General features: G+C 44.3%; 1 protein-coding gene across 8 annotated transcripts in view; it reads left to right on the top strand.

The window, feature by feature from the left end:
- The window catches only part of Lrrc7 (leucine rich repeat containing 7), a 432,681-nt gene extending 428,242 nt beyond the window's left edge, over positions 1 to 4,439 (top strand). For 7 of the 8 annotated variants that reach the window (XM_029569851.1, XM_008846095.1, XM_008846093.3 and 4 more), the window contains one exon: positions 2,561 to 3,856. In XM_029569851.1, the coding sequence (XP_029425711.1) occupies positions 2,561 to 2,668 (108 nt within the window). In that variant the 3' untranslated portion in view covers positions 2,669 to 3,856. Of the gene's footprint in view, positions 1 to 2,560 lie in introns of all 8 variants that reach the window. The other variant, XM_008846094.1, reaches the window with a different exon arrangement.
- The last annotated feature ends 6,645 nt before the right edge of the window (positions 4,440 to 11,084 follow it).

The raw sequence follows: 11,084 nt of genomic DNA, 5'->3' as shown, positions 1-11,084 counted from the left end.
TACCTTTTGGGCAAATTGAAGACAGTAAGTATATCCCTCCAAACTACAGCAGAAAATCGTGCATTTTGCTATTTTCCTAATGTCAGAAATAAGATGAGTCTAGAATCAAGAATATCCTTATGTTGTGTTCTCTAGTCCTGGAAATTCAGTGTCTGATAGTCACTATGAAATAAAGCAAGAAATGTAACCTACGTAGTCACAGTTCTAATGAGCTACTGTCTCCTGTCACTGAAACAGCCCTTGCCAGCTACAAATATTGTCTCCATTAATTAAATATTACAGAATATACAGCTACAGCTGTGTTAATTCAAAGCCAATTTATGCTCCTGGGTATACAGATTTCCAAAGATTGCATTTTTCCTTAGTATTTTCCTATTGGTAGATGCACTGTGGCTTTAAATGCAGTGATTTTTAATCTTTACTGCATTATCTAGTTTTAATTAACTAGATATAAAATATTATATGTCAGATAATTTTCAACTAAGTTATAAATGTTATAGACTTCTGTTAAGGTGTAATGCTGTTTGAAATTTGGAAGAGCAAAAGACAGTAAAAAACATTTTAACTTTTAAACAAACAGCTACTTAAATATTAAAAGCATGAAAAAAGAGTAAGTGTCCACAATTAAGTCCATTGAAAATTGAAAAAGTTGAGCCAGGGAGAGTGCTTGATAGGTAAGTGCTTGCTCTGTAAGCATGAGGATCTGAGTTTGGATCCTCGGCACCCACATGAAAAGCTGGGCATATCAGCACACCTGCAATCCCAGCACTGGGAAGACAGAGACAGGATGGTCCTTGGAGCTGCTAGCCAGCTGGTCTAGAGAACTGGTGAGCTCCAGGTTCAGTGAGAGACCCTGCCTCAAAGAACAAGGTGAAGAGAGACTGAGGGAGACACCTGATGTCAACCCCTGGCCTCCATATGCACATGCGTGCGCGCGCGCGCATGCGCGCACACACACACACTGCCTCAAAGAACAAGGTGAAGAGAGACTGAGGGAGACACCTGATGTCAACGCCTGGCCTCCATATGCACATGCGTGCGCGCGTGAGCACACACACACACACACACACGACGGGAGAGGGGAGAGAAAGGGGGGGGGAGAGAGAGAGAGAGAGAGAGAGAGAGAGAGAGAGAGAGAGAATTGAAAAAGTTAACCTGTTAACTATTCTAGTACCTGTACTAGACTGATTCTTCTCTTCCAAACCCTCTGAGTCTGACACTGAGAGGAAACAGTTAAACTGTCAGTTACTGTGTTGCCAAGATTTCGTCCTTCCAAGTTTCAAGTCTGTGTCTTAGTTTAGTCTTTATGACTTTAAAGGCACATGGATTTCTCTCTCCATATAATAAGGATGGAAGTAATTTCAATTAGAAAATTAGCAGTGTAATATAAAGAAAACTAAGAATCATAAGTTCTGATTTCAGAAAAGAAGATACACTTTGTGATAGATCAAATAATAGCCAGTTGTGTCTGAATTATGTTTAAGATGAGTTTTTATGTCTTACTCTGATTGTTTTTAACCAGAAGGTTTCAAGTTGTTCTGTCAGTGTGTTTTAATCCTGAGAGGTGGATTCTTTGGAGTCTGTTAAGAACCAGTATGTAGATAATGAAAATGCTTGCACTTAGTAATAGAGAAAATAAAAATATGTTTTTAATAAAGAACATATAAGTCAGCAATTTTACAGTGGGTCAAAATAAGATTAAATAGTACCATAAATATCCAGTCACAGTTAGCATGATTACAATGGGGTTAGAAAGATGGCTCAGTGGTTAAGAGTATTTACTGTTCTTCAAGAGGGCAGCTCACAACCACCTGTGGCTCCAGGTCCAGGGTATCTGACACCCTTTTCTGGCCTCTGTGGGTACCCACATACATGTGGCAGACATTCACACAGACACAGACACACACACACACACACACACATAAAGGAAAATAAAAATAAATCTTTAACAATATAACTGATATGCTGATAAATTTGTGTCAGTAATTATGTAATACACACAATAGCCATGGGCACAGCTCCCCAATTCTTCTCCACTAGGTAACTGTGTGGACAAGTGGGGATCAGATGGCTGGGGTGTGGCACAATGATAGAGCCCTTGCCCAGCATGCACAAAGCCCTGGGTTCCATCTCTACTCAGCACAGTATAAACAAACCAGCAGAACAGCACTGCAAGACTGAACTGCTGTGTCCCCAGGACATCTCTCTGAGATTACCTTTATAGCTTTATAATCCTAGCAAAAGTAAGGATATATTGGGCATTTGATAAGTACTTATCAAATTTAATTGGATTAAATCCGGGTAAAATTAGTTACTTCCACAGTGACCATTCCACTCCAAGTTTTTAAAATTCTGTCTCCCACCAGTGAAACAGCCATGCCTGCAGAAGCCAGACTTTCCATTAATTAAATAATATTAAGGATAGGCAACTGGAGTTTGTTCACTCCAAGCAAATAGCATAACTTTGTTGTGTCGTGCTCCTTTGAGTCCTATGATTACAAGCAATGGTACAGAGATAACAGTTTGCATTGACTGACCTGTTTTATTTGTGTATTTTCAGGCAAATGGACACAGTTTTGTACATATGGAACACGAAAAGGCTGTTTTACTACTGAAGAGTTTCCAGAACACAGTAGATCTAGTTATTCAACGTGAGCTTACTGTCTAAATATTTTTTATAAATAGTGAAGATACGTCTAGCCAGAGCTAATGTTCAAAAATAAATTTATACATAGAAACAAATTTTGCCAATTGCTGGACCAATGGCAAACATTAGTGCCAAATGTATAATACTGTATGTTAGCCTTGACCACCCTTAAACATGTTAACTATCAACATGGCGTTCGTGTGGTTCTGCATCAGTTCCCGCGTCAGCCTCCGGCTGTGCATTGATTGGTGCGGTTTTGGTTTTGGTTTTGGTTTTGGTTTTTAATCAGATAAGTTTTCTTCTCAAAGTGGATTTCCTATGATTTCGGAGCACGGAAGCACACACAGCTCTTTATGAATTCTGCTATCCATCAGAAACACTGCCTCAAAAGTTGTACATAAAGAACTGGGATTCCCATAAAGTATTTCTAGAACAAGGTATATGTTGGCATATATACAAAAAGAATATAGAAAAATGATATTTTCATAAACATCTTGGATTGAGAAAGAAAATATATCTTAAAATAAGACTTTACTATATTGAATCTTTTTCAATAAAATTACATGATAACGCCTTATGGAAGTAACTGTACATATAGTATAAAGTCTTTATATTCGGTTCTGCAGCCATTTGCTAAATTCTCATAACAGAGTGAAATATTTCATAATTACCCATTTATCTCTGGGACCTGAATAAAAGTAGGACAAATCAGATCTGCTCGATGCCTTCAGAAAATTATGACAACACATGCAGATAAACAGACCAAGGTGTCTGCAGTTAAGTCTCTTCCACCGCAGATTTGCGCAGTGAGTGATGGGCTGCAGCAGGCACTACTGCTTTGCTTCCTTCCGGGTTCTGTGATCACCAGCTGTGGTCTGTTGCTTCTTCACTTGTAACTGTGGAACTTACGTGTGTGATGCTTTATTTCATTTGCCACTTTTAAATCATTTTAAATGAACTTGGGGAACTGGTATTTACTTACTGAGAAAGACTTGTTAGAGAGTTATGGTGGGCAATTTCAAAATTTTGGCATTGAAATATGAAACTTCAGATATAATTTCTCAGAGCTGCGGTCTTCCAGTGCCATTAATCTCCATGCCTATCTTGTGGACAGAAATGCACATTTTTTTTTCTCCAAAAGCGTTTCAAAGTATAAAAACTTCTGAATGTAATCTTACATACTTAATGTGGAATTATTCACTTTTACATTAGAACAGTTTCCCTCTTTGAAAGTTCAAAATTCATTTAAAAATCTTTTAAAATATTTCTTCTCATATCAGTCATTAATTTGATTAAAATATTAATTTGAAATTTCAGATTAACTTTCTAGAATTGGTTGTTTGCATTCCCTCCTATTTCTGCATAGCTTTTTTATATAATAACTTTATCTCACACGCTAGTGCTTGACATAGTCTATCGAAAAATATAATCACATGTGGCTTTCACCAGAGCTCTGAGAATGGTATTTGTAAGTTAATGTTTTATGGGAACAATGAAAATACTGTATTTTTGTAGGATCTATTAAAACGAGTGTCACTTATTAGAAGTACAGTGGTATTTTTTGGCTTAGAATTTGTCACTTGAAGGTACATGATGCTTCATTTTATAGATGATGCACTAAATTTGATGTCGCTTTGTGTCAGGGTGACATGATACCGTATACCCAGTTTTACAGGCTTTGAAAATTAGCTAATGATTCATAGATTGGCTTGTTCAGTATATTACCCAGAAGTAGCTTGTACATGCATTTTAATATACTGAGAGCAGCTACTGTGAGGAGTCTTTCAAAGCCTAATTTTCTGTGTCAAAAACTCATGGTACACCACTGCATCATATGTTTCAGGGTCCTCCATAGTCAAGAGAGGCCCAACAAACTCAGCGTGTAAATGTGGCAGCTTGAAACACACAGAAGCCCCCATCCGGGCTGTGTGACCTTGTGTGGGAGAGGCGGAGACAGCCAGGGCGTTTCCTCCTGTCAGGGGTCTTGCATCAGTCTCAGGTACCCAGAGGTGCTTCTAGGGCCATCAGCTAAGAGGATGGTGACCCCTTCTTGACCAACAGCACTGCCCAGGCTGTGCCTTGATCCCTCCTGCTCTGACATTCAGAAAGGAGGAAAGGAGAAAGGGCCTCCCCCCCGACCTGGGAGAAGCTGAATTCACTCCAGGCTGCAGACGGACAGGCAGGTGGTCACACAGAGAAGTGCTCATTTTTTTAGATTAACTCAATGAGATCATTAATTACTTGGGAAAAGGGGGTTCTGATTTTTGAGTGTTGACTTTTTTGTTTTTGAGTAACTGCTTTGAAACTAGAATCTGGTTCATGTTAACATCAACAAAAGAAACAAGAGTGTGCCTTAAAAAGGGAAAGAAAGAAAAATCTCCAAGGTCAGAAAGGAGCGAATTCCTGATGGCGCCAAGGACTCTACCTCTCAGCCATTACAGACCTTCCTGCTGAAGAAGTCACTTACAGTCCAGGCTGGTTAGGGTGTGGAGGGGTATGCTCTCAATTAGCAGAGATCTGCAGTTTACAAGATACAGGAGTGAAGAGATCATTTAAAAACCACGTACGAGGCATGTAATACTTTATCATAAACACTTCATCATGGTGATCCGCGCCCTTCAGGCAACACGAGGCACAGTAACGTCAAAACGTGTGTGTTTGACAAGAAACACTCAGAGTCAGCACCACACAAGTACATAGGTCATGCTATTTCAAAGCCTGGGAAAGCGTGCCGGCCAGTTAGGATTGTGGTGTGATAGCTGTCAATATGGTTCTGTCCAGGCTTAACCTTGGATCCCGCCCATAGAAAACACCTACGATGCAGGGGTACAGATCAGCACTGACTTGTTTCAGCCTTAGAGACGAGCACATACTTCTTACTTAGAGGTGAGGCTGAGATCATTTTTAACCATATGTGCGAGGTAAAGAGAGAAGATGCAAGAAAATGTTGAAGGACTTCCATTTACATCTTCAAATATTAAGAAAAACATCTGAGTTTGCCAGACTATCATATGAAGAAATCCAGAAACAAGTAGTTTTTAGTCGTAAACCTACCCAGCACACACAGCACCATGGAAAGTTGGAACGCAGTGCCCTCACCAGCTCTTCTGTCCATCGGCCCTGAACGCTGTCCCTCGTCATTCTCTACCTCTTGGCACGAAGATCAAGGATGTCTGTTCCAATGAATGCGTTCTTGTCAAGAGCGAGAATCTAATCAGATCAGAATTCAAACAAGATGCACTGAGGGAATTGGGTGTCCTGTGGAACACTCATGGGCAATGTTACAGGGGACTCAGGTGTCACTTTCCTGTGCTTCTGTTTAGCCATTTTTACCCACAGTATACAGAGAGAGTTTTCTGAGATACCCACTGTGTGAGACTCAGGCAGATCTGATCCTGTTTCCAGTTGTGCCCCGACACATCTGAGGACAGCTCTGGTTTCCTCTTAGGGCTGTTATTTTATGGAGCATTTCCCATCCACCCATGCTGTTTCAAAGGAGGTGGGTGAGTTTCCATCATGTGGAAACCAGCACCTTTAGCCCCCAGAGCTCCAGCTGCCAGAGGCCCTTCAACAGCAGCTGATGGCCTCCACCCCAGTTTGGGAGGAATTCTCCTAGGAAGCCAAGGATGAGCAGACTGGCCAGGGTCCAGAGGTGAAGGGCTTACCACATCAGTGACAACAGAGCTCATGTGCAGGGGTGTGTGAGAGTGTCGATGCCTTAGCAAAACGTGTTTGCACTTCATGTTTATTTTTAATTTTTACTTCTTTGAGTGTTGAATTTTGCCATTCTGAGGGGCTTGCTAGGAGCTAGCTGAGGCCTCCAGGGCAGGTATCAGTCTTCCTGACCTTTAACAGTGTGAGAGAGTCACCCAGAAACACTCCTGGGAGGACAGAACCACCACCTTCTACCCTGAAGAATTCAAGAATTCAGTGTGGGAAATGACCACTCTAAGGTTTTATTTTGAAACAGACCGTGAAAACAGAACAGTGAATGCCCTGGTTTCTATGTGACCACCCTAATTTTCCCAAGTGCGGTTTGTATCGGGGAAGAGTAAGAAGAACCTGCTGGTTCCAACTTTAGAGGTACCTAGGGCCTCCCTGGCCTCCATCTGGAGTCTGTTATGCCCTGTACAGAGCAAAGTTAAGAAACAACAGGACCTGGTCACGGAACATACAGGGGGCCAGGGACTTTGGGGCCACCGCCCTTCCCAAATTGCAAGCAGAGTCTTATTTGGGCTGATTTTGTTCATAGTAGCACCTTAAAGAGTGAAAGATTGGGAAATTTGGGGCATCTTTTATGTAGAAAGGTCTAAAATCCTGAGACTCTTATTCTAACACTAACCCTGGTATATATGCCTGACCCGAAGCAACAGCAATGGGTCGATTTTCCACACGAGTTTTCAGCCCTAGCACAGCTTTCCTTCCTTTAAAAAGTGGCTTTTGTTTTCAGTCTTTAAGCAAGTATCATTTGTAGGTAGGGAGTGATGTGAGAAAAAAGTTAAATGGATCACCCAGTGTTTCCTCAATATGAAAGTCCCCCCCAACTTAGGTCAAATACATTGTTGAGGCTCGTTTTTCCTAATTTAAAATAAAACAAGGAGCTTGCAAGCCAGCAGACAGCCAGGCATCTCTACACCCAGAGGCAGTTCTCTTGCACAGAGATTTGTTTTCAGTAGCAAATGCCTACATTTCCTTCCCAGGGAAAGGTGTAACCGAGTCTCAGAAGAATATGGTGCGCTTATAGTTTCAAGGCATTTAGTGATAGTTCTTTGAAGACTATATAACAAGAACATCAACTGCAGTGATTATAAGTTTATGACAAACACCTGTTGAGCCTCACCTACTCATCAGGCCAGCCAAGGACACAGAGTTCTGCTCTGCAGAGCTTCATAACCAGGTGGAAGGAGAAGCATCAGGTGGAACCAGGCAACGTGGTGAGTCCCTCCATCCCTTCCCTCACCCATCCCATGGCCGATGCCATCAAATCTGTTTGAGTTGGAACTCAGCTCAGTTGGAGCTGTCTGTGGGTCTTCCTGCCGGGTCCTGGGGCCTTTGGGAGGCCCTTGTGAGTGTCTGTTGAGACTTAGGGAAACTTCTGACAGACTGACACAGCCAGAGTGATGAGCTTCCTGGACAGGAGTAGAAATCAGAATCCCTTGGATCTCTGGATGAGGAGCCATGCTAGCTCCAGAGAGGACAGGGCTGTCGTGAAAATACTGTCCCTCTGTCTGGCCCAGTGTTCCACTCTGCCCTGACATGAGGGAACAGGAACTGGATGCCAACATCTTCACAGACAGGATTCTGATTTTGAGTTCTATTCTGAGTGCCCCTAAAGGCCTGTGTCCACTGCCTCTAGGACCCTCTCCAGGGTCCAGTGTTAGAATGAGCCACTCAGAAAGGCAGGGAGGAAGGCACTCCAGCCCACAGCCTTGCAGATCTGTGCACCTCCCTCGTGGATTGAGAAAGCTGTCCCTGCCTGTCCTGTGGTCAAGTTGCCACATGCGATTGCACATGTCCACACATCAGGCCCCGTTTGTCCTTCCCAGGGGAACTGAGGCCTTTGATTCCAAGAACTGCTTGCGTTTCTTCTCCCCTCACCCAGACCTGGTGTCTGTGTGCTGCAGTGTGAGGCAACCTCAGAACATGCTGACCTCTGCAGGGAGATTTCCTCCCTCCATCTCCTTTCCCAGTTATCACATCACACTGGGTCTGAAACCTTCTCTATCCCAATGGAAGAACCTTCTTTCAGTAGTGTAGAAATTATATAGTCTTCATACTCTGCCTGAACCCCTGGCTGCTTGGTCTGTGTGCTTCCTCTTATGTCAAATATAAGTTCCTGTGAGAGACGGGACCAGAGACAGGTCCTGGCTTTGCTGTACTGCAAACTCTCCACCCGTCTTTAGTGTCCGAAGCATAGTAGGTGCTTGGTAAATTCCTGTGCCTCGAGTGGATGGATGGGCCCTGCCAAGGAAACAGACTTAGATATTGACTTTGGTGGGAGGCTGATGCTCAACTTACATAAGCTTAAACCATGAACATTTCACATTTACCTCCTCGGTTGATTCACCAATTCCCAGTTCTGTGGAGGGGAAAAGGGGGGGGGGGCTGTAGGCCAAACTGCTCCCTCTCCTTGGTATTTCTTCTAAAAGCCTTCAGACCTTTCAGAAATTGGGGTTAATTTTCTTGTTCTAAATATGTTAACACTGTCCAAAATATTTGAGTGGCTTTTGTTACTTAATTGAAACACGTACACTACACACACACATACAAACACACACACGCACATTTATATTATATATTTTAATTAGTGTGGGTATAGTTTCTTTCCTGGGAAGAAGAAGCCATGCATTTAGTTATTAGAGATACAAAGAATAATGTTGAACTTGCAAGGCCATTGTTTTAGCACCTCAGAGACCATCAGGCCTGGGTCCCCCAATCAGGTAAAGCAACTGTGAAGAAAACTGTGTGGTCAAGTCTGGGTTTAGACCCATTGAATATAAAGATTCTTCTGCCCATGCTCTGTGGTCTGGTGAGTTGTTGTCTTATGCTGTTTTTACAATATGGCAGTGGGGAGAGTAGTAAAGTGTGTGAAGGAAGGGAGGAAGTTCAGAGGAGGGGTCCCATCCTCTGCCTCCTCAGCCCTAACAGGTCTCTGCTGCCTCATGCTGCTTTCTCTAGAGGAGAAACGTCTGTCCGCAGGCCCTCAGCTACAGCTCAGCATGACAGTGTTCATACCTCAACTGGCATCATTTCGTGGGCTGACCCCACCCCCTGTATCTGTAAAATGAAATTAGCCCGTGTTCCAACCAGATTTCACAGGCTGCTGCAAAGCTACACGCCGGTGTGATCAGGAGCAGGGACTGTAGTGTGTATGGAGCTACTCCAGGGGCACTATGGCATCCTGGTGGGTTCACAAGTTGCACCAAAAAAAAAAAAAATTAGTATGATGAACGATGAACTCATCTGATAGCCTATAAAATGTCAGGGTTACCTTAATAAAACCACACCCTCTCACAACTTGATCAGAAGCCTTCTGTGGATCAGAGTGGGAATGTGCTCTTACATACATGTGCACTAGTTTCACGGGCGCCTACCCTGTAGGGACAAGAGGATGGAATCGAGCCCCTTGAAAGAAAAAAACTCATTTCTCAGTGACGCAAGTCTCAGACTGGTAAGCTCCAGACCACAGGCCTGTTATATCGTGCAACACTGACTCCCTGCCAGCGAAAACACTCCTGTCTCCCCTTCCCCGAGACCATCCCCTGGACTCGCCACCACAGTTCCATAGCATGCTGATTCTAGACTTGGGGGAAATGGTCTCTACCCACTAAATCTTTGTGTCGTACCCGCTTCGAGCCACACCTACCCTTCCTTCTACTCAAGTTCCTTCTCTGTTTTGGTGACTTGTCTTTTCATGACAGACTAGAGGTCCCGAGCCAGCCTTGGAGGAAACACCCAGGTTGTTTTTTTCGTAGTGCAATCCTGAGTCCTGCCTGCTCTGTGCTCACAGGAGGGGAAGACCGCCAGAGCGATGCAGAATGTCGGCGGTGCTGTTGTCTTGAGAAGTGAAGGGTAAGACACTGAATCCCAGCGAGTGAGACAAGGCTGGGAAGCGGGGGCAGGGGGTCAGTGAAGGCAGAACCGGGCTGGTGCCGAGGACCGGGAGGGCCAGAAGATGGGCCGGTCCAGGCCCTTCCTCCGGAGAACCTGCCCGTCGTCACCAAGTCCTCCGGCGTCTTGGTTTCTGGCTTCCCTTCTGCTCCTTCGGATATCAGAGTTCAAACTGAGAAATAAGGCATTTATTAGAAGCTCAGTTTAATCACGACGTTCCCAGAAGCCATTTTTGAATAGCAGCGGTAACTTTCTGCCGTGTAGCGCAATCGCACGGTCATGTGGGGCTCACAGCGTCACCCGAGTGCTTTCCCGAAGTAAAGGGCAGTCGTCACGGCCACAGCTAAAACCCTGTGCACAGTGAACTGTCCGTCTCTCCTAGACACGGGAGGACCTTCAGGAAACCGCTGACCCGTTTCCCGAATGACCCGAGAACGGGCGTCAGCACCGACACTGACAGCACCGGGCTGTGCGCTGCTTTCCCACAAACCCTTCGGTTTCGGTCCCTGGGCTTCAGCCTGATGTGTGTGCAGCTGCTCCGGGCCATCCAGGAGGCTGTGTGTGTAGCTACCAAGCGCTGCCACCAGGTGGAGCCCTCTACCTAGATTTGCTCTCGATCGCGGCAAGTCCGCCGGGCCCCTTTGCAGGACTGCAGGGGAGTAATTGATGGTCACACCTCTCTCCACACCCCCGTGAGAGCATTTGCACTTATGCTGTAGACATAAACGATGTCACTGCACTCTGGATCTCTTTTTTACTAAATCTCTCAGGTTGAATCAACCTCCCGGGGCACGAACTGCTCTCTCCATCCCTCCCCTCCCCTCCC

This window comes from Nannospalax galili, unplaced genomic scaffold, assembly GCF_000622305.1.
Source record: "Nannospalax galili isolate Female #2095 unplaced genomic scaffold, S.galili_v1.0 scaffold442, whole genome shotgun sequence".
In the NCBI taxonomy this organism is placed as follows: domain Eukaryota; kingdom Metazoa; phylum Chordata; class Mammalia; order Rodentia; family Spalacidae; genus Nannospalax; species Nannospalax galili.
This window is presented reverse-complemented; position numbering and strand designations above follow the sequence as displayed.